At 49.2% G+C, this 24,007-nt stretch overlaps 1 protein-coding gene across 20 annotated transcripts in view; it reads left to right on the top strand.

Moving 5' to 3' along the window:
- Positions 1–21,357, top strand: part of NFASC (neurofascin) — an 88,864-nt gene extending 67,507 nt beyond the window's left edge. For 10 of the 20 annotated variants that reach the window (XM_065854781.2, XM_071817900.1, XM_065854775.2 and 7 more), the window contains 6 exons: positions 2,433–2,684; positions 4,919–5,035; positions 6,911–7,066; positions 11,435–11,566; positions 12,155–12,224; positions 18,428–21,357. In XM_065854781.2, coding sequence (XP_065710853.1) covers positions 2,433–2,684; positions 4,919–5,035; positions 6,911–7,066; positions 11,435–11,566; positions 12,155–12,224; positions 18,428–18,659 — 959 coding nt within the window. In that variant the 3' untranslated portion in view covers positions 18,660–21,357. Of the gene's footprint in view, positions 1–2,432; positions 2,685–4,918; positions 5,036–6,910; positions 7,067–11,434; positions 11,567–12,154; positions 12,225–18,427 lie in introns of those variants that run through there. The other 10 variants (XM_065854790.2, XM_065854789.2, XM_071817903.1 and 7 more) reach the window with 4 other exon arrangements.
- The last annotated feature ends 2,650 nt before the right edge of the window (positions 21,358–24,007 follow it).

Raw genomic sequence — 24,007 nt, 5'->3', positions numbered from 1 at the left:
GATCCCCCGGGAAAGGGCCGCGGCTGGTGCCGCATCGCTCTGATCCCTGTCAAAGCCCCTCTTTATCTGCCCCAGCCTCAAACCAGCTCTCATTAGGGGATGGATTTCAAAGCCTAGAAAATGCCCCTTATCTTCTCTCCCCCCAAAAAACCTCCCAGCTGAGCTTTTCTTCCGCACACATTTCACATTCAAACACAAATGAGGCCATGACGTTTAATCCCGGGGCAGTTTAGGACTAAACACCCCCTGCCTGCTCCCACCCTGCAGCACGGTGCTCTCCCCATCCTTCCCTCTCTGAACTATGAACTATTTGCTTTCCAGACTCTCCCAATCCCACCATTTTACGTCTTCCCAGTCCTGCCAGGATCATTTTTGATCCCCGGTGTCAACACCCCGCGTTATCCTGATGCGATGTGATAGCCCTGATGCGCTGGACCAGCGTGATGGGCAAATCCCACCCGGCATCGCTTCGGTCCACGCAGGGCCTTGTTTTCACCTGCGTATCTGCGTGTAATACAGAAAGATGATGCTTTACATGAGTGATAGCAAAGCTTTGACTTAGATCTGAGATAATCTCTTTGCATCTACGGTCTAGAGGAGCATTAAAGCTGAATCCTTCTGCTCAAGCCGCTACACCAGCGCTAGGTGATGCGGAGATTTGTAACAGGCCTGGGTCGTACTTGGTGTCCCACCAGCTTTTGCCTTTCAGCAAGTTACTTTGTGCCTTGTTGGGTCCTATTTTTCTTAGAGAAGAGCCAGGGATTCACATGAGAAACCCTGAGACTGCATTAGCTAATAACTAGTGTCCGCACATTGCAAACTGATAGAGGAGTTGCAGCTTAATCAGGCTAATGGTGACATTAACCTAGTGACAACTAATCTCTTAACCTTCCAAAAACCCCTTAGGAATCAGCAAAGATGGATGCTAACACTTCACAACCCAAGAAAAGCTTTTGTAGCTCACAGTGAAGTCCGTGATGAGGAATGGGGAGAAAGAAATTCAGAACAGCAAAACTCACAAACACCCGAGGACAAAGCTGTGCCGTTCCCCACCCAAACTGGGTCCCCTTGTCACTCCATCCCCGCTGTCCCCACTGCCCCTCTCCTGGCTGTGGGGCAGCAATGGGGCTGGTGCTTTATTGTGGTGGCTGCTCTTGTTGCATGAGGCTGCGGTGGTGCCATTGCCGAGAGGACGCGCTGCTCTCCGGGCACGTTTTGGGGAGGGTTGGTGTTTTCGGGACATGCCGGTAACTGCGGTTTTATTGCAGCTGCGCTCGGTAGGGAGATGGATTGAGTGACCTACTGCTCTTCTCTGCTTTTGGACCTCTGGGAGGGCTGAGGTGTTAGGGGGTGGCTATAAAAACCCTGGCTCGATTCTTGGGACACCTTTTAAAGTGCTTTCCTAGAGCTATTCTTGTTTGTGGGCGATATTTAAAATAGCCGGTTTCATTTGCCTACCGGGGGATTTGTAATCCCTTGGTCTACAGGAAGAGTAAGAAAAAGAGATTTCATTTCATTTATCTCAGGTAGTTTAAGCAGATTTTCAGGTGCATTTTCTGCTGGCAGGCTTTTGGGCCCAAGCCACCATCCCTCATTTTGGGGGTGTTCAGGACCCTCTCATAATGTGCATAAAGTGCACGCTTACCCCTTTGCCCTGGAAATCAAGCAGAGGTGAGATGTGGACAGGGGAGCTCTTTAGGAAACAAATTGCTCAACAAATTCCCCCCCCCGGACAGCTTGGGGTGTGCCAACCTCTTCGTCCTAATTTAAATGTAAATTGTGCGGGGCAGAGATGGCAAAGTACCATCCATCACTCACCTACGAGCTAAAAAACCCCACCTTAACGTGAGAGCCGCTCCATCACCAGCCTGCAGCGTTAATTAATAGAGACGAGCCAGGAAGGAAACACCTGAGAAACCGCAGGCTGAACTGGCATTTCAAAAATGCTGGAGATGTAGTCCAGGGGCTGCTAAATTAATGTAATTGCAGCTTGCCCAGCCCACAACAAATGGGATTATGATGTTTTCTTAAGAGATAAATCTTATTTCAGGGAGCCCTGAGTGCTCTCAGCACAGGGGGAGATGGGGTGAGGACACCCCTGCCCTGAGCATCCCCCAAAAACACCCGTCCGTGCCATTTAAGCCCGGGGTGGCGGGGGCACCGGCAGTGGAGCAAAGGCAGAGCAGAAGGAGGTCGTTCAGCTCTGGGAAAGGGACCAAACCATGGGTGTGCAGCAGTTTGCTGGGGGCATGTGGCTGTCCCTGCACGTGGACGGGAAAACGGTCGAGCCTCACGTTTCCCGGTGCCGTTTGCTGCCCCGTCCCCTCGTGCCGCGCTGCTCCGCGTCCCCCGTGCCTGTGCGTCCGGGGTGGCGAGTGCAAACCCCCGGGAGACGTCACCTTGTCTAAAAAGCCAGTGTTTCCCTCTCCCAGCTGCTACTGGGTTGCCTCCGACTACAATCGGTCTAACCAGTACTACAACAACCCCAACTACCACTACTACTGACACAACTACCACCGACACAACTACCACCACTACCGATACAACTACCACCACTACCGCTACAACTACCACCACTACCACCACCACAACCACCACCACCACCACTCCAGCCGCCACCACCGTCGCCAGCACCACGGCAGCTGCAGAGAGGGCTCCGGCAGCCACCACAAAGCAGGAGTTGGGTACTGAGCTTTCCTTTTCCTCTAACCCCGTTGGCACTGTCCCCACGCCTCGCTCAGAGCAAGGATTAATAAGGGGCACCAGCTCAAAGTTTCAGACATCCCGCACTCCGGGAAGGGCTTTTTGAGGTGGCACAGGCTGGGGAATGGAGGTGCACAAGTGGATCCCAGCAATTTGGGGGTCCGGTGCTCCCTGTGCCACCCTCCTGAGCTCAGGGGTCACACAGCCCTCCCCGAGGCGTCGCGATGCTGAATTAGCATCAGTGTTCGGGAAGGAGGTGGAAGACCCTACAAAAAGCTCTCCAAAGTATTTTTCTCATCTCTTATTGCCATTTAAAAGGGATTCGGTTCCTGCTATAGAAAAACGTCGCTTCAAATTGAGCACATCAGCTGTTAGCTGAGAGACCTGTCATCATTTGTATGAGTCTTTGGGTTTACACCGCTGCTCTTTGCGATGTAACCCAGCCATAGCCCGCAGGAGAGCCGGGCAGGGGTTAAGTTACAACAGGCAGGTGTGTGCCAGGTATTTACCAGGTCACCATAAACTTCTCGTGCAATCAGCCACAATGAGATGTTCAAACTCCGTTTTGGCGGAGGCTTATTCTCCACTGGATGTGTTTTAATGATGGGTACAGAGAGATGCATCTATCTCCCTGAGCCTTGTTTTTAAAAGCGCTGCTAGAATGGTATCTACAGTTAATAAGTCATTATGAGTAGTTACATTTCAGTTATTAAAAAAGAAATCAAACTACTAGCAAAAAGGAACACAAAAGAATTCAGTGATGCAACTGAATAGGATACGCTCAAAAACGCAAGGGCAAAAACTACAGAAATCCTCGTTAACTCTTCATAAAGAGGGAAAGGAGATAATAGTAATGAATATCGAAGCCGACACGCATTTAATTCAAGGAATGTGATTAAAGCAGTTCAGACCCCTTTCTTTATATTCTTGCAGAAGATAAACTCAGGATGGCTAAAAGCAAAGAAAACCCATACACTGGGAGGACCCGGTTCCACCTGATAATCCACAGTAAAACAGATTTGCCAATCAGCAGCACATTTCCTGCTCTACACTGATTTTTGCTTCTTAAAGATGCAGATGTGAACTGAGAAATGTGAATTTGTGTTCCACACCCCCCCAGCCAGAGCAGCCTCAGGCACATCGAGGGCAAGAACACAGGGAGCTGCGCTGCCAAGTCAAAATCAGCTTAAAAACGGGGGCAAGAAATACAGACGAGGCTTCTGCGCTATATGCTATACTTAGTAATGAAGCAAGATTGCTACAACAACATAGTCACTATTAAATGGCTAGGTGGGCAAACGTCGCTAATTGAAAACAGGCAATTAAGCGGTGAGGGACGCGCTGCTGTGGAGCAGGGAGAGGCGATAAGAGGAGCTGGGAAAGGAACGGTGCGTGTCCCAAACCAGCCCGGGGACACGAGGGACGAGGCTGAGCCGTAATGCGGGCAGACAGGGCAGCGGGTGGCGGCACAGGGTGGGTTCGTGCGAGGGATTCTAGGTCACGTCGGGCCCTTGCAGTTTCCTAAAAGTCACATATTTGGCCTCGTTCCCAGGGGCTGGAGGTATTAATGTGTATTTTGTCAAGCCAAAAGCTGGGCTACACCCTGAAGTAAACAATAATAGTAACCATAATAATGAAAATCAAGGTGTAGCGTATCTGGCATCACCTAAATTCCCACTAAACTAGTGGATTAGCTCTACTTCACTAGAAATGAAGTTCATCCGCTCTCCAAAGCAACGTCGACAATCCTTAACTTCAAAATCAGAAACGAGTGACTTCATTGCCCCACTGGCTGTCTCTAGACCCAGTAACACGACAATACTCTCGGCCGGTCTGTCCTCCTCGGCTGTGGCGGTGCCTCCGTGTGCGCTCATGCACGGGTCTCCCACAGCCCTTTGGGCACCAGTTTAGTTGGGAGATTTCCCTGCTGACCGAAATCCTCAGGGATGTGCCACAGAAGTCTTCAGACTCTAAAGATGAGTGCATTGGACTTAAAAAGCCAATACGCAATGAGCTTCTGCTACCAAACTTCCCCCAAAAGTTTAAAGTTAAGGATCTTAAAAGGAAAAAATACGTCCTTAGGCATTCTCGGAGGTTAAGATTGAAACATTAACTTTGGAATTATTTTGTAGGGTTTTACCAACACCAAATGCTAGATGAGGTCTCATTCCTATATAATCCAACATACTAACTCCTGTTCTAACCTGTCCACCAGCCACCAATGGATCGTCCATATGGGACATAAGAGCTATGGCTAATAGTAACTGGGCAAACATCACCTGGAGCCACAATTACTCTGCAGGAACTGACTTTGTGGTTAAGTATATCACCAGTAAGCATCAGATCGCGTGGGGACTCTATAGGGTGGTGATGCAATTAGAGATCCTGCCAGCTCCCACGTTTGCAATTTAGTCCATGGTTAATTATCACGTGTGATATGCTGTGGCCTCGTGGAGGACGGGGGAGGACAAGGCAGGTCATGGTCATGGTCATGGCTGTTTAGAGTGCACCAGCGCTAATCCTGGTGGTTCACGAGTGATTCCCCCTCCTTGCACCGACCGTCACAAGGTGTTTACGAAAGATAGATAAGCAAGGCTGTTCACTTGGGAACTGTGCATTGAGCTGGGTTGGATGTGGTCACAAAGTAAAGAGCCTTAAAAATATATATATATACATATGGAAGAGGACAAAACTTAATGGGAAAACGAATGAAACCTACTTAAATTGGAGAACAGTTTTAAGTGCCTTTGAAGATGGGCTTCTTGGAGTTGGCAGAATCATCTATGATCCCAAACCTCCTGTCGTATCGGATCCCATTGTCTCTTAAAAGCATAAGGCTATGTACTTAGTCTGGAAACTCAAAGCCAGGATCTCTGGGTTTAGTACTTGTTCAGAAAAGACATTTACATGTTATTGGTTTGGGGTTTTTTTAATAGATAGGCAGTGGCGGCTACTGCTTATCTCTGACTTTATTTCCCAGCCATTTCAGCCCTCACATCATCTGGTATGCTGGTCTTAAATTGGCATTTAATATCAGTCAGCTAGGTGTAATCACTAACAGCAAACCACTTTGGGTCATTTACAACATTGTTTAAGGGATGACCTTACTTTCTCCTTGAAACAATTCCTAATGCACAGCCAGTGTCTGGGCTGTGGGGCTTTGGTAGGAGTTTTAACCGGTTTCCATAATTCAGGATGCGCATCAACTTCCCAAGCCCTAAACGCCAAGTATCCCAGCTCCCAAACCACCCTGGTTTTCCCACAGCACCGGGAAGCCCAAAGCACAAGTGATGCCCTTGCAGAGCCCCCAGGCTGATGCTCGGGATGGGCAGCAACAGTGATGCTGTGGGATCCCCTCATCAGGATCTGACCGAGAGGGAGGAAATCTCAGTGATTTCAGCCCTTCCCAAACATCCATGGCTCTCTTTCTGCTGACGTTTGAAGCAAGCAGCACGCTTTTGGCCTCAAAGCCACCTTTTTCCTTCCCCACAGCACTGCTGAACTGGGAGGTGCACGCAACCACAAATCAAAGCCCCACTGCAGGCTTGCTTAGTTTTCAATGGTTTAATGCTCAGCATTAAACTCTGCAGCAAATGATTCCCCACACAGTGCAAAGAACAGGATCCTTGGATAGAGCCTGGGAACAACCAACCCCCTTGAGCTGAAGGGCTGAACCCCTCTTACCCCCAAAACCTGCCAGCTGGAGCCAGCAGCCTTATGTTTAATGCAACATCCAGCTCATTCAAAGGCTCCTTAACCTGCCAGCAAAACTGGTGCACAGATAACAATCCCAAAAGCACAAGAATCAGCTCCTTTACCGAGTCCTGTGGCGCCTTTACCCAGCTGAGCGGGACTAGGCAAATTCCAGACCTTTTGCCTTAAACACTCCAACATCCAGACCTGAGGCTGGGCAGATAAAGGACCTACCGGGTTTTAAAAGCAGGGACAGATCCGAATAGCTACCGCTATTTTTTCCGGTACTGCAAAGCAGGGATGCAGCAAAACCCACACCATGTCCCTGCATCACTGATTTTCTTCTATTCTCAGTGAGTAATAATCACGAAGCCGTTAATAGCTCCTTGACCATCACGCTGTATTATTTCTGCTCAGCGGCTAGGGAGAGGGTAACGCGTTGCCCGCGGTGTCGACACGGTAATCTCTCCGAGCCTCCCGCGGCTGGGTTTGATGTGCGGTTTCTGTTTCTCAGGTAACAAGACAGAGAAATCTATTCCCGTTAAAGCTCAGACCCCTTCCTCTGTGCAGCTGGCGGATCTGACGCCGGGGATGATGTACAAGCTGTGGGTGTTCCCCATATGGTCTAGCCCCAGCGAACACTCCTATATAACCTTTACCACCAGCTCAGGTGAGATGGGCTCCAGCCCTGCCGCCGGGCGCGTTTCCAAAGCATGTCACATCCATCACCCCCCGACGTCATTCGCGTGCTGGTGGGAGGTGGTTTGACCGTGACTGCATGGAACAACCCTCATCTGCCCCCCGGCAGCTCCCCAACAATCTCTGCCCTTATTAAAGAGCATCTCTGGGAGGTTGCTCCGCATTGCACACGGAGCCCCAGGAGGGGATGGGGATCCCTTCAAAGGAAAAGGGTCTTGAAGGAGGGTGGAGAACAAGCTCATGATGTCGTGCGGTTCTGCTTGGAGCCCCACCACTGTGTGCACGTTGCTGCTCATGGTGGTGGCTGCTTTGGCCCCCAGAGAACGTGTACGTGTCTGGCCCCAGGTTATGGGACAGTTACGGGAGCAGAGGGGCAGGTGAGATGCTGGTGATGGGGATACAGGTGAGGGGCAGGACTGGGAAGAGGGGGAACACTGTTTGCAGAGGACCTCGGTCATAGGGCTTTCCATCCTCCAGTTACGTTTCCTCTGGCAACTCCGCCTTTAATTGCACCAGCAATTTTCCAGGCTTAGCACCCGAGTGATTTTTACAACTTTCTAATTACTGGCTTCCTACACTGCCCACCGAATACCAGAGAAATACCCTTATTGACTTCCAAGGCGTTGAATCGAGCTTTACGCATTTAGAAAACTTCACAGTTGATGACTTTCAGTAAATCAAAACAGCCATAACTTCCTTTGTATTCACCTGGGGGTTTTGCCGTAGGAATCTGTGCACAACGCCTGTCAAAGCACAGGTCTAAACGCTCATCTGAAAAACCAAGGAGCACGCAACACCCGAGCAGCCCACACTGACAGATGCAGTAGGCAGGGGCTGTGATTTTCAAAGAACTAGCATTATTTTGCTCAGATCCGACCATGTAATGGAAAACTCAAGCACTTACCAGTCTCTTTGCTGAGAAGTGCAAAAGGAAAACACGATTCCCAGCAAGGGGGTGCTGCAGGGAGCAGCAGCTCTCCCCACACCCCCCCATGCGCATCTTATTTGGTATCCAAAAAATGTGACATGCCGTAACCCTGCCAAGTGATTCTCTGATGTGCTGAGAGGACAAAGGGACAGATGGCAACTGCTGGTATTTCTGCACATCTAACGCTGCCCAGTAATGAGAAATAACCACTGTGTCCTGCCCCTGCCCAGCGCTGAGGTCTGATGTGTCCCCTCGAGCTGCTCCATCACCCCGCGATCTGGTCAAAGCCGCAGCGCCGCAGCCCCTGGGACGCTCTCGGCTTTGCAGAGAGCCGCGTTTTCAGAACGGATTTCTTTCCAGCGGGGTTTTTCCCCATGGCTGCGCTGCCGCGGGACCTGTCACAGCTTGGCTTTGGCAGGACTCGGCTCGCAGACACGCAAACTCTCTGCAGGTTTCCACTCCCTGAGCTCCCGGTTTGTTCCTACACTGCAGAGGCTGATCCTGACCCCAGACAATAAAAGAGCTGAGTTTTTCCAACTCAAACTCTCTCCAGAACAGCTCCAGCTGCAATGTTGCATCCCCAATTTTGTTCTGCTGCTGGACCCTCCCCTGAGCCAGGAATCAGCACCAACTCCACAGCCGCCACCCATCCCTTGCAATGTGCCTTGATGGATAATGATTTGGATCCATTTCTTTTCTTGCCTGCTTTTCACCCACTTTGGGGTCTGAGGGAATAGAGGGGATAGCCCCCCACACCACAGACACCAAGGGGCAGGAATAGAAAGACAGACAGACAGAAAGAGCAATATCCTTGGCGGATTGATGCTGGCAGTGTTGGCATATCTATTTTCTGTAATTGAGGGGTTCCTATTGCTGTTACCATTGAGACTAAAGGATGGGGCCACCTTTGTCCCTGTGATAGAGGCCGATTGGTGACCTGAGCCCCATCACGGCGGGACGCACAGCGCTATCGCCGTCCCCACATGCATAAATGCTGCAGATCCATTTCTTTACTGGCTGGAAATCGCTGACGTGAGTGTTCAGCCCCCGCTGACAATCATATGCCATCAGGAATGCTTTTGACTAAAAAATGCACTGTTCAGGGTTTTGTGGGTTTTGGTTTTTAATGTTTTGCAAGCTGCTATTCTAAAGGTTTCTTCAGTTCAAGTGTAGATGAATAAGTACATCTGCACGGGGGCTGCAGGACACTGCTCTCCAACTTTGCTTCTTGTTAACAGCTCAATGACCCAACAGAGTTCTCCCCAGTACTGAAGGACACTTCAAAAACACAAATGCAGCTTAGTGCATTAGTTCTAAATTTAAAAATAAGAAATAAATTCCCCAGCCTGTACAAACACCTGGAAGGGGATCATGCAAGGCCGGAGACTTTATATTCAACAGTCTGCTTCACAATGAAAGGCAAACATTTTGCTGATTGTTGGTGGCAAACAAGCAGCTTTGCTACTGGCACATAAACTATGACTGTTGGGTAACATGTTTTCTGCCACAAGATTATAATTAATTTTTTTTAAAAAGCCCCTGTAGTTGCATTTCAAATCAATACCTGCTCGATTCCACAGCTGCTCTCCTTGACGCTGGCCTTACATTAAAGCAAATCAAAACATCCTCTCTGACAGCCATGTACTTAATCTTCTCTTTCTCAATGCCGCAATGACAGTCACTCGTTTACTCTAAGTACAAAATTGCTGTGACTATAATTTTGTCGTCATGTGTTGCTTTTTTGGGAAGGATGGCAATTAGAGCTCTGCCTTGGTGACAGGCAGTGCCGCGATCCTACCGCACGATCCCCTGGTGACCTGGTCCTTCAAATCCTCCCTCCCTGGAAAACCCAGCCCCAGTTCACATAGTGGCATGAACCCACCTCTCAGGCTGCTCTGGCACTTTGAAGACCCCTTTGTTTCTCCTTTCGCACCAGTTGCTTTATAAATCCCATCCCATCAGGACTTCTCATCCAATCGTTTTTCCATTTCAAAGCTTTCTTCCCCAAGCACTCAGCTAATTGAATCCAGTTCTCAGCTCCGCTCTGTTATAATCTCATTCTCTCCATTATAAAAAGTGCATCTTTGAGGACTATGTAGCTCAGGTTGGACTAAAAGTAAATGTTAGATGTGGCGGCATTGAAGGGAAAAGCAGCAAATGGGAGCCAAGGCGGCATCGCTTACAAACACAGAACATTCAGGGCCCGACATAATTTCTTTAGCAAACTCTGCTCTTTCTCCTCCTTCTCCTCTCCCAGCTGTGAATTTCCTCATCGCAGTTTGGCTGCTGTTACCTATTGGCAACACGGCTTAGATTTCATCCTAAGGAAAGTACCTTTTCTCTTGGGCTCCATTTTGATGCAATAAGTATGCACTTACAGTCCTAAAACGCTGTGGGTTCGGAAAGTTTGCCAATTCAACCCATTTTTTTTTTAAGTTCTCTCTTTTACAAGGTCCTTTCATCCCAAACACATTATCAGAGCGCTATCTTTTATCCTTTCTTCATAAGCACCATCTTTTTGTCACACGGGCACCAAAAATGATGCTCATTGCAGCATCCTGCCCGTTTCGGGCAAAACCCCCGTTCAATCCCAATTCAATCGCATCCAGCTCAGATCTCCCGTGTTCCTACCAGGAATACCTATCTCTCTTTGCATTGCAGCTTGGTTAAATTTAGCCCCCCTGCTGCGCTGAAGGTTATTTTCTCCTCTGCTCTGTCTTGCTGAATACCAAGTGCATGTCAATGAGAGCCAGAAAACGGCAGCTTGTTGCTATTTATAGGACAGATTTGTCTGTCTGACCGTGTACGGGAGCTGCAAACAAGAAGTCAGAGTACGTGAGGGAAGACACAGCAGTTAGGAGCCAGAGCGTTGTTTGGGGAACAAGGCACCTCCTTGCTTGGTATTAATCATATTAATATTCAATAGCTTTGTATCCTGCCCAGTGGAATCTTAAAATGGTACAATATTGGGGTTTCTCTCAGCTTGAGGCTTCAGGGTTCAGCATCCCTGGACACCAGAGGTTGGATCCTCTTGGGCACCTTCCTTTCAGACCTTCTAGGGCGCTTTTTAGACACAATAAATGAAAGATCAAATCTGTTACCCAGCTTCTTTTGCCATTCTTCACAACGTACTTTTCTCACTGGTCTGTGCTAGGTTTTATTTTATGTTGTGACCCTTCACTGTTTTGTAGCTTCTGCTAAAATGTTGAGTTGACCATCACAGAAAAGGGAAAAAAAGCCACAGATCCCCATGCTACAGTCTCAGATAACCTGGTCAGTACCCACGGACACACAAATGTGGCGCTAAGGATCATTTCTAAACCAGTGGACTGAGTCTTTCTAGTCATTTATTTCCCCCTGTGGTTCTGGTCTCTCCCTTAGAGCTCTTTTTTCTTTCCATTTCCCTTCCAGCTTATACCAAGAACCAGGTGGACATCGCGACGCAGGGCTGGTTCATCGGGCTGATGTGTGCTATAGCTCTCCTGGTCCTCATTCTGTTGATCGTCTGCTTCATTAAGAGAAGCAGAGGTGGGAAATATCCAGGTAAGAGCGTTGCATGAAAATCATTCATGCTCATGGTTTAAACATCTCCAGGCTTCTCGGGGCTAATCAAATTGTATTGCTCTCAGAGAGATGCTTGTGATTACAAGGGCTTTTCTTTCTCCATAGCGGGAAAACTATTATTAGTGGGAAGCATTTCAGTTAATTAAAGGTCGGGTGAGGGCTCTGTGCTGCGCAGGCTTGAGGCTGCAGAGCTGGACGCTCCCGCTACGCATGACCCAACCTCTACACCGCAAATCCACTCATCCTCGTCTCAAAAAGAAAGATCTTTTCAGGCAAAGAAAAATCTCATCAAATTTTTGCAAAGCAAAAAGATAAGGCTTGAGAAAATTAATACATCCTTTCTCGTGATCTGGAGGACCTGTGGTCTGGTGCCGCCACAGCAGGACCCTTTGCAAGACCCTTTGCAAGACCCCCCAGGTACAGGTTTTTTATGGAGTCAATGAAAAGCTGCACTACACCCCACAGGGATTTCACAAAGCCTCCACACTGACTGCTGTTACTGCCTCGTAAAGCTTTTATCTTCTCTACTGCTTTTTAACGTGAGTGTGGGGATGTGCTTGTTTACAGTACGAGACAATAAAGACGAGCATCTAAATCCCGAAGACAAGAACGTCGAAGACGGGTCGTTCGACTACAGGTATGTTCTGTCGGCATGTGGACCCCGGCTCCCCATCAGCCCCGCTCCAGCCATCACAGACCTCACCGCTCTTCCCCTCCACGTAACCACAGCACTGTGGGGTCACACAGCCTCTTAAATGATTTCTCCCACCTTCCTCCTCCTGCCTCCTTCCCTCTCCAATCCTCTGCCAAAGGAAACGTGTCCTGCCTAAAGCGCCGTCAGAGTCGCCAGGATGCTGCTCAGGGCTCCTCCTTTCCCTGTCTCAGCCTGAGAGGGTCATTCTGGGGCTCTGGATCAGGTACCCAGGACACAGCTCTCACCAGGGGCAGATGAACCTTAGTGACATATAAACACATATAAAAAAAATAAACTCTGAAGCAGCCTGAGGATATTTCAGGTATATCACCCTGTAGCTCAGCCTCTCTCCCACCCATAAAAGAGCATTCAGGGGAGAAATGCCCAAAGTTATGTTTGTATCAGCCCTGGAAGCATGCAAGATTCGGGGCTCTGCCTGCATTCCAGTGCAGGCTTTGCTGTACGGTCACAGAAACAACATCCGAGGGCTGCAGCAAAGCCTCTCCAAAATCACTCCCGTTCTCCCACCTCTGCTCAGCCGCTTTCACACAAACCAGCGTCCTTTGAAGAGCAGCAGTGCCCGTTTGTAGTCCAGGATGTTTGAGGAAGGGCCAAGCGCTCTCCCAAACCTGCTCCCATGGAGCAGGTAACGCTGTCGCGTCTCCTTGGATTGCCCGGGCTGGATGTGTTACAGCACACCCAGCTTGCCCTTTGAGCACCTACACTGAGCTTTGCTTTGCTTTCAAGAATTAAAATGCACCTTTCCATCTGAGCCGGATCCAAAGCCCAATTAGCCTAGCAGGAATTTTTCTCCTGACTTCAAAACAGAGGTTAATTAAACCCTGCGTCATTACCGATACTCCTAGCGTTACAAATTGAGGTAGCAAAGACAGGAAGGATTTATTCACGATTCAGCAAGGGACATAACAAGACATACGTGTTCCAACAAAGACTTCAGGGGAAGCAAACTGAATATATCTGCCTGCACACAATACATAAATGGAAGCAGAACAACTGCAGCCCTCGCTACGATCACATTTATATTGTTAATAGCACGGTAACTCTGTTTCAGTAGGGACTTTTTTTCTCCAAAGGATGTTGTAAGCCCAGAGCTCCCCTGTCTTCTGATAGCATGGAACAGAACACAAATACACCCAGCAGGAACCAGAATAAGCAGTTTTGTTGTACGAAAAGGTCACTGTTCTTTATCACCCTAACCACCACACAGAGCAACACCTTCCTCACCTCCCTGTGCGATTTGATTGTCATTTCTAGTGGTGACAAGCCACATCAGGGCAATTACATTGAGTCCACTTAGAAATTGCAGTCTGGGGACATTCCCTTCAGATTCCTGGCCAGGAAACAGAGAACAGCAGAGGAAAAGTGAGTTAAGCCTGGTGCTGCTGCCCCAGATAAAACCCATCTCTTCCCAGGCAGGTCCAGATGCAGGCAGTGCTCCTTGTATGAGCCACAACTGGAAACTACAACCCTACTTTGACCAAAACACATCCTCTTGACCCTCTGAGTCATGATAGGGACCCTCTTGGTTCCGCAATTTGTGGGATGGTGCAAATACCACGTAGCAAGCCTGAAACACCTGATCACCCTGGAGCTACCCACGCACAACCCTGCAGGCTCAGCTCCATCACCTGGAGCTCAGACAAGGTCTCCAGAGCCGAGCTTCTGGCAGTACGCACTGATTGAAGAGACCTGCCTCTCAAGAGGCCACTGGGGTGGTTGCCGTCAAGATCTCATCCCCATCGCTCCCATGGCGATTGCATTGCCAGGCACCGCTTGCCTTGCCTAGAAGGAAAGCCGAGCCCTTGGCATGGCTGGCAGCATTGCGGTGGTTGGTGATGCCGTGTTTACTGCCCAAGCACCATCCAAGGGGCATTGCCTTCCAGGCAATGGGAAGGAATGGGGTAAATCCTTCATCCCACTACTCGGCAGCTTCTGCTTAGCCGAAGCTTCAGCTTTGCTTGACAGCCCCATTCCCAAAAGCTTGCAAGCTAAAGGCAGAGGTCAGGAGAAGAACAACAACCAAGCTCCAAGATCTTCCTGCATTTTTAATCACGCTGTCCCATGGACTAGATAGGGGGAAAAAAAACCCCAAGAACAACAACAAAAACAACCCCCAACAACCCATACATTCTGGTCCCTCCTTCTCAGGAACAACAGGTTTCCTGGGAGAAGTAATAGGAGGTTTCTCTCAAGGAGGCAGAAAGGAAGGTGAACCTGAAGGATTAATGTGAAACGCTGTTGGCTGATTAAGATTCAAAATGATTGTGATGTTAGGCTCAAGGAGGGTAGCAATTAGTATTTCAAGCAACACCAGGAATTGAGCTGACGTGAGTTCTTCATTGGTTTCCCTCCCCACCTCCACATAGCATGTCTGATACGCTCTCATCATATCTCACGTCCTTAATGCCCTGTGCATGCAACTTTCAAATCTCTGCAGCCTATAATTAAGAGATACTGTCACATCTTTCTGTTCCACTAACAGAATAATGGTTTTCCTGAGCAGAGGCTAAGCTGAGAAGCTTATTTTCAAAGCAGGAGACCATTATCCTTAGACAATGTTCTATACCAGTGGCTGTGCCTCATTATACCAAATGTTTAAGCTACACCTGGGGGAGTTGGTTGGAAACCTTGGCCAACTGGGAGGGAAAGTTGAGTAGTTTTAGCTTCTAGGCTCCAGTTTGGATTGAGGATAGTATCCAGTGGCACAGGTGACACCCAGCTTGCCCAGAAGGGACAATATCGCAGCAGGCTTCAAGGTAGGAAGATACAGAACAGAGAGGAGAGGTCTGGAGAGGTGTAGGTTTGTCCACAGAGAACACGACACTGGTGCATGACTATCTCATGGCAACCCAGAAATCCATTCACTTGGCCCTCGTCCCGCTGCACTTTGGTCCCCGGCAGCGACCGCTGCTCCCCGCAGCCGCTGGCTGATGGAATTCCAGCCACGAGCCCTTTTGGAGCAGCCCAATGGCAAACAGCCCCCTGCACCATCCGCTGCCGCTCAGCATCGGCTGCCTCGGGGAGCCCAACAAGGCTCATCCAGCTCTGATCAATTAGCCTGGTTCCATTTGGTATAACGAGGCAATTAGCTCCATGAGAAATGCAGAGATGTTTCTTTTTGGTTTCTTTTCTTTTAGCACTGCCCCTGTAAATGTAGACCGCATCATATCTCTCTCTGATCAGGCTCTTTCTGCTTCTCTCTGTTTTATTCCCATTCTTTCTTCTCCTCCTTTATCACCTGGTCTATCCACATGGACCATGAAGGTCTCTTGAAAGGTAGGACCACGTGCTGCCAGAAGTCCGGCACATTTAGCTTTTTGTCTTTTTAATTTTCCTTCCTTCTAGCTATTTATTTCTTTATAGCTGAAACGATACCTTCCCCTCCCTGTCCCCATGTACCTGCCTCCACCTAACACATTAAACAAGATCCCTCTAACTCCTGCTGGCTTCGGGGCACCCCCCGTGTCCAGTGAGCTGCATCTTGCCTGGAACTGCTCTGTGGGTTGGGGACACCCCCGAGCACCAGCCAGGTCCCCCCAGCTCCACAATCGAGCACCTGATCCCTGCTGGTGCAGTGGGACCAGCTAAGGGTCAGACCTGGGGACAATGCCCTGGGTGCATTAAGTGCCCTGATGCCAAACACCCAGGGGATGGTGACAAGGGACATGAGCACAAAACACTAGATCCTAAAACAATCTGCCTGTTCTTTTTGTCCTGAAAATCCTCCCTCCAGCTCAAGCCTTCCCCTGTTCTCAATGATTTATACAACTCAGGACAACTTTTCCCAAATGCTTTTTATCTGGGTGCTCTGGTGCTCTAATGCACACATCAGCAAACCCCTCGGAAATCCATTTTAACAGGGTTATATTGCATCAAGATGCTGATGAAAATCTGCTTCGCCCTCCTAATGCACTAACAGGATAAATGGTACTGGAGAGAGGTAAAACCAGAGGCAGGTTTGGGAGACATTGCTGGGGGGTTTGGTGCTACAAACCCCTAATTAGGGAAAAATCTGGCTTTAGATTCAGCTTCAATTGAACCCCAAACCTTGGGAAAGGCTATTGCAAATAAAGGGATCTGGGTTTTGCCACTCTCTACATGGCACTTACTGGGCTTTCTAACTGCCAGTCCTGCCTGCAGACTGAATTCTCTTCCCCCCTACCAGAAAGAAGCTGCTTTCAGAGCTAACAAGTTGGTTTTTATTGCGATGCCAAGTTAACACAAGGCCTCAAATATTGGGTTTTGTATTATCGCTTAATTTGCAAAGTGCTGCTATAAGTCGCTGTGTTAAAAAGCCACGTGTTGTACCGTGGGATCCCAAATTCCTCTCCCACTGTGAGAGCTGATGCCATTCAGTAAACAGCATGAAAGATTTAATGCCTTCCCCAGCTGAAGAGCATTTTGCTCCCTGGCGCAAGCAAAGTGTTGCCTCCCACAAAGGCACGAGAAAACACCTTGTTAAGAAAAATGAAGCAACAGATCTGCAGTGCCACCATCCAGTGAGACCTGGACAGGCTGGAGAGCTGGGCAGGAAAAAATATAATGAAATAGAACAAAGGCAAGTGTAGAGTCTTGAATCTGGGCAGGAACAACCCCAGGTTCCAGTGTAAGTTGGGGAATGACCTATTAGAGAGCAGTGTAGGGGAAAGGGACCTGGGGGTCCTGGGGACAGCAGGGTGACCATGAGCCAGCACTGGGCCCTTGTGGCCAGGAAGGCCAATGGTACCTGGGGTGGGTTAGAAGGGGGTGGTCAATAGGTCAGAGAGGTTCTCCTGCCCCTCTGCTCTGCCATGGGGAGACCACACCTGGAATATTGTGTCCAGTTGTGGCCCCTCAGTTCCAGAAGGACAGGGAACTGCTGGAGAGAGTCCAGCGCAGCCACCAAGATGCTGAAGGGAGTGGAGCATCTCCCGTGTGAGGAAAGGCTGAGGGAGCTGGGGCTCTGGAGCTGGAGAAGAGGAGACTGAGGGGGGACTCATTCATGGGGACCAATATGGAAAGGGGGAGCTTCAGGAGGATGGAGCCAGGCTCTTCTGGGTGACAACCAGTGACAGGACAAGGGGCAATGGGTGCAAACTGGAACACAGGAGGTTCCACTTAAACATGAGAAGAAACTTGTTCCTGGTGAGGGTGGCAGAGCCTGGCCCAGGCTGCCCAGGGAGGTTGTGGAGTCTCCTTCTCTGCAGACATTCAAACCCGCCTGGACACCTTCCTGTGGAACCTCAGCTGGGTGTTCCTGCTCCATGGGGGGATTGCACTGGGTGAGCTTTCCAGGGCCCTTCCAACCCCAGACATTCTGGGATCCTGTGATATTATGAGCAAACATGAAGTAAGGACTAGTTGATATGAAAATTAATTTTTAAGGATAGCAGCCCACTCTCATCCTCCACACAATGTTATCGGTATTTATGAGATACCAGCCCCTGAGAGAAAACAGCGTCCCCCAACTCACCCGCTTATTCCTTCACAGGGTTGAGTTTTTTTCCTCCTGTGGGTCAAACTATTTCTTTCCCAGTGACCTGGCTTAACCTTTTAGTGAAAAAAAGGATAAAGAAATGAGCAAACAAGCTTAGATACTCAGAAATAAGCTTGGAAAGGTAAATTCTCATGAGATTTGGAAGCTGCACAGAACGTGGCATCCTCTACATGCCCCCTCGCAGTGCTTTGAGAGCGCTCCTCATTGCGTGTGGCTACCGAAATGTGGAAACAAACCTCACTATATGATGTTAGTTCAAAGTTGGCTAAAATGCTACAAGAAAGAAAGAATACAAGCAATGACAAGGAGAGGATATTTATAATGTACATCCAGTTGGACATATCTAAGCATAGTATGCAAATAGGTTCCAAAAAACGATAACTGAGTTTCCTAAAAGAAAAAGCCTGAAGGTTGGACTTGCAGAAATACCAACCCCAGCAGCAATCGGGGGGGCAGCTGTGAGTCCTGCCCCCCTTCTCATCATATCAGACACCCCATGGCTCGCTGTCTGCACTCCGAGCACCCCGCGTTTGGGGTCTCTGCTCGGTAGATTTGCACCCTGGATTTATTGAATATCCAGACCTCGGGTGAAGGTTGTAAGCCCCGTTTCTCAACCCTTAACTGTGTCTGTCTGTCTTCTGCTACCCAGCGATGAAGACAACAAGCCGCTGCCAAACAGCCAGACGTCCTTGGACGGCACGATAAAGCAGCAGGAGAGCGACGATAGCTTGGTGGACTATGGAGAGGGGGGAGAAGGGCAGTTTAACGAGGACGGCTCCTTTATCGGCCAGTACACAGTGAAGAAGGACAAAGAGGAGACGGAAGGCAACGAGAGCTCGGAAGCCACCTCCCCAGTCAACGCGATCTACTCCTTGGCATAGCGCGATGCACTGAAACCACAAACAGCCGGAGGCGTTTGTAGCGGATGGGGGTCAAACAACAGCCGCTGCTGCTGCTACCCCCAACAGAAACGTGTGAATGAAACCAACCAACAAGGACAAATAAGAAAAAAATAATAAAAAATTAAAAAAAAAAAAAATATCCAAGTAAACAGGCAGACCAGGTGGCTGCCGATGCCATTTTATCGTTAGCAAACAAGCGAACGGTGAGGAGTCCCGGGGCATGGATGGGTTGTAGCTGAGGGCTGGAGGGGCTGGAGGAGGAGGGGGATGCTCCAGCTGCATCCCAGTTTGGGGCTGGCCCAGCAGCCAGCGCCAGCCCGGCAGGGCCACCATGGGCTCAGCTGCCCAGGCTCCCCGAGGCGCTTTTTGCTCTCTTGGGAGGGAGTTAGAAAATGCTTCTCTTTAATCTTTCCAGGAAGGCTCCAGATAACAGGAGGAGGGAGGAAGGGAAGAGGGGTGAGCGGGGCTTGGGCAGAGTAGCAAGAGCAACATAAACGCATGAAAAGAGGAAGGTGGTGGATCTTCGGGTGATGACATTGTATTACCGAGACACCCATCCTCATGGCAGCATCACCCGCAGCCTCTCCCAAACCACTCAGCGCCGCAAGCTCCTTCCTGACAGATCGAGCATCACCCACGCGGGGAAGAGCAGGTCCCTTTGCTTCCCTCGGCACCGTAACTCCCATCAGCGCTGAGGCTCCGCAGTCCGTCCCTCTGCAAAGCCCATGGGGGGGTCACCTGCACCCCCCACAGGGCTCCGGAGCATCCTCAGGGGACAGAAGAGCTCGTGAGGTTCAGGGAAGGACAGTCAGGTGCCGCTCACCCTCCAAGCCCAGGATAAGAGCATTGCTTTTCTGGGTAACTGCAGGCAAATGAGTTGGGTCTAGTCTTGGCTTTGTAAGAATTTAAGGGGAAACTGCTCCCCCAGACCGCGCCTGTTTTCTTTGAAACACAAGTCCATAAATCTTATGTAGCAAAAAGGGAGTTGAAACAGGACCAGTAGTACCACGGGGTGAGGGGACAAGAAATCATTTCGTTTTAAAAATCCAAAGCACCTGGTCAGGATGAGAAGCACCCGCTGGGATCAGGTGGAGGATCCCCCGCGACCGCCCTGCACCACAGCTCCCCAGCAGCAGCTTGAATGTTTCAGGGACGCAAATTCCTCGGGAGGCTGAGGTCCCAGGCATCAGGGATGAGCCAGATCGACAGTATTTTCCACTAAATTCTCCTCCTCATTTCTGACAGTGGCCTTTCCCCCCTCCATCAATCAGCCCGAGCAAGCGCCCGCACCGTGGGACTCCCCTCCGCTGTCTTATCTACATATCAAGACAACGCGCTATTTCAGTTAACCCGTTAACACACTGTAACCAGGCGTCTCGGGTAGGAGCGCTCCTTCACATGCCTTACACAGCTTCGGACTTCCCGTGAAGTTTAATAAACTGATACTACTCCCCCACCGCTTACGCGCCCCTAACGCGATGGTCTTGGATGGGCCAGAACCGTAGGAGTAGAATGCCCGGGCGGCTCTCCCAGCATGGGTCATTGTAGAAGGTAGAATTTTATACTAGACCGTACTTAGTGGCCAACGCCATGTGTATTCTCCCACTTCCTGCACTTTTGAAACCAAAGGTACCTTCACTGAGAGAGATCGGGTTTCTGCAGACCGTTTCACCGACGGCGAATGACGTTAGGATGGATTTTTCTTTCAAAGGAGGATGTTTTTGTTCAGCGTAATGGATTAAATGCAATAGGATTAATGCAATTATTCTTTTAGCTTTCAAGCTGGTTTGCTATGGAGACATATTGCTAACAAGAATACTTCTACTAATACGGATTGTTGAGATGGACTTTGCCACACTCTTTAAGCTGCTAACGGCACAACTACCCTGCGATTCGGGAAGAGCCTGGACCCGGTCAGCACCCACAGAGAACCTGCTGCTGGATCACAGAGAAAATGGGAGAGAGCTGGATGCCAACCAAGCAGCAAAGGAGTTGTTACACATGCACCATATGAGCCAGGGAGGGTTTAGGCTGGTGTTAACTGGTAGAGCACCTTCCTAGAGCCAGGGAAACTCCTGCTACCCCAGGGCAGTGCAGGGATGTCCATCTCCACCGCACAGGAACCATGTGCCAGGGTCCTCCACCCATGTCATCGTACCGGGCAGGGGCCGTACGTCTTGCTCTGCTACCATCAGCGTAAACGCATTCACACGACAGCCTATTTCTGCTGCTGCCACTCACCACGGATCCGGTTCAAGGAGAACATCTCCCAGCCTGTTCGCAGACACGTGTTCAGTCTTTAACCAAACACACGAGGCCAAATGTAATGCAGGTCACAGGGACAACCACTCCCCAAGGCTATGGTTGATCTTTCAACACTGATTTAGTGCAACTTCTTGCCCAAGCACTGGTGGAAATGAGAGAAATAAACTAAAGCCTCCACTGCAGAAAAGGCTCTGCCACCGGAGCTGAGCATCTTCACCCACACCCAGCACATCAGATCCTCGCTGCTTTGGGGACCAACCGCTACCAGGGACCACAAGACCCTTGGCCACCACACGCCACCTCCGAACCTCCAGAAAGTTGTTCAGGCCTTACTGGAAGCAGAGCAGTGTGTGTCATATATCTGTATCACGTGCCATTTCTATTAAAACCTGTATTTCTGTCCTGTTGTTAATCCCCGAGCATCCATTTGGAAATGGAGAAGTATTTCCCCCCATAGCTTTGTGCTGTGTGCCCCACAGAGCGACCCAGCCCAGCCAGTCCTGTCCTTGCCCCAAAAAGTCTCATAAAAGCTGAATAGGTCCTACAGCCACATTACTTTAAGTAACTGAAAAAGGAATGAGTTGTCTGCAAACGGCTCAGTGGACAAACAGCTCGGTGTAAGTTACTTGTAGCCTTGAATATAAGCTTGATGTATAAACTACCCCAAAATTATAAAGTATGGTTTGGAGCCCAAAGAAAGTTCTCACTAAGTTAAAAACTCATCCCAAGATTAACATTTTTTTTACTCCCTTTAAGAAAGATCCAGTTGCTGTTTGCACGTGCGGTTACCGTGTCATGGGGAACAGATCCCTCGCTTGCTCCGATCACCGCAGCTCTGCCAGGGTGACCCCGCACATCCCCTGTCCCCAGTGCCACCCCAGGGGAGCTGCTTTGCTTCTCCATCCCCAGCTGTGCCTCTGCAGAGTGACCTCGTAACCCCCAATATGAGCAGAGATGCTCGGGGGGGGGCCCACATCAACCACCAAGGGCAGAACCCCTCCTATAAGGGGTCAGTATCCATCACAGGGGTGACCATCCCTCTCTGGGATCCACAGAGTCTTCACAGAACAGGGCATGCTTTGACCTTTTCTTTTGCAGCAGGTTTAAATTAGGGACCAACACTTAATAAATAAAGAGAGAAAGAAGAGCCAGACCCAGAACCAAGTGCTCTCAGAAACTGGAGAAAAAGCGGTTTCAGTCCAACTCCCAACTTGAGCCTGTTTTTAAATACCTGAGCCAAAACTTCAGCCATGTTCTGGAGACAGAGCCAAACCGTGTGGCTGTCCCCAAGCCCAGGGACAGCCTGTTCCCCCCCAACACACAGACTTTTGCCATGTGGAGCCCTGCAAGTGTACAACAGCTGATAGGAAACACAGGAGCCCCAGCGCAGGGATACGAGAGGACACTCAACGTGTTTACATGATCTTGAGGCTGCTTCTGTTCCCCCTGACATGATGTTGCAGTAAGAGACAGAAAATCAGCAGGAAAAAGCAAACAGTTTTGGGACAAGCCCTGGAATTCTGCTCCCAGAAACCCCACCTGGCTGGACAACAGGTTGTGATGTCCCCATAGCAGATGACAGACCCCAAGTCCACGTGTGACAGTCACTTCTGACCACCAAGACTGACCTGGCAACGAGGATGAACAGGACGGGTCTGTACAGCATCATCCATCACCAGAGCTGTGCCTTACCTGGCACATGTCACCTGTTCCATCCGTGTCACCTGCTCCATCCGTGTCATGGCCATCTTGGAGAGTCCCAACTCTTCTCCTCGGTGCGCAGGTCCCAGCAGAGCTGCGAGTTCAGCCTCCAATGTAACATCCATCGTACCAGGCTTAATTGTGTACAAGCAGCAAACGATTTCAGCTAAGCAATAAAAACAAACAAACCTTGTTTAAAATAAAAATAAAAAAGACCACATTCTATTTCTTGCACTAAGATCTGTTTTATTAATGAGAATAATGATGCTTCTCTGGTCCCAACACACACCCCACTGCATCAGTAGCTCCTGTCTCTCCACGTCCTTCGCAAGTGGGCATCGGGCTTTGGTTGTCACATGCTGTCTAAACCTCGTGTCAAACCCACCAAACAGCCTCTTTCCTTCGTGGTACCGAGTTCTAAATGTTTGTTCCTCCTGCTCACATCAGAAAGAAAGTATTGGGCTGGTTTGTTTTTCTTTAATTTGTAAATATATCGCCATCCATCCATCTTCTCTGTAAAACCTCCTGGTTGTTCTAAAGTATTCTATGTATTTATTTGCCTTTTTCAAAGAGCAAAAAAAACCTTTGTGTTAACCCACTCGTTCCAGGGAGAAATGTATAGCTGAAGCTGTAAAATTAACAGTTTACAGCAAGAAGATTTACGGACTACAGAAAATGTTTAATATAAGGACTTTTAAACTGACTGCATGAGAGATGAAAGAAGGCCAAAATACTCAGATATCTTTTTTTTTTTTTTTGAATCACTGTAAAAAGAAAAGACTGGGTTTTTTTGTATAGAGAACACTAAACATATAATAAAACATGGTTCAAAACTCACACTAAGCCTGCGATTAATTTCCATTAATTTCCCAAAACCCACATGAGCTCAGGGCAGCAGTTTGGTGGAGGCAAATAATTGTACGTGGGTGTTGGGGCAGCCACTTCAAGAGCAGCAAAAACTGATCTTGACGACCCAGACAGGAGCACATGGCTCCTCACAAAGCAACCGCCTCACTGCAGGCACTGGGAAACTTTCCAGGTGGGGAAAACTGAGGCACAAAGGAGCGAGGTATTATAGACACATTTCCTAAGTAGGGCAGGAAAAGGAGGACAAGACCTGGGTAACCGGTGCCTGCTGAGGAGGTGATTGAACTCTACACAGCACACCCCCTGTATCAGATGAGTGACACAGGTCTGTCACTTCAGCAGTTGATGGACATCTTTTCTATGCCTGAAATGATGCTGCTCTCTTCAGTCATTGATCACTTCTTAACTCACGGCATTGAGTTTAACCAGGTGCATCTTTACAAGGATGTATCTGCTGCTCACACTCACATGAAAGGGGTAATGTACAAATGGAC

This window comes from Patagioenas fasciata, chromosome 21 (genome assembly GCF_037038585.1).
Source record: "Patagioenas fasciata isolate bPatFas1 chromosome 21, bPatFas1.hap1, whole genome shotgun sequence".
Taxonomy (NCBI): domain Eukaryota; kingdom Metazoa; phylum Chordata; class Aves; order Columbiformes; family Columbidae; genus Patagioenas; species Patagioenas fasciata.
This window is presented reverse-complemented; position numbering and strand designations above follow the sequence as displayed.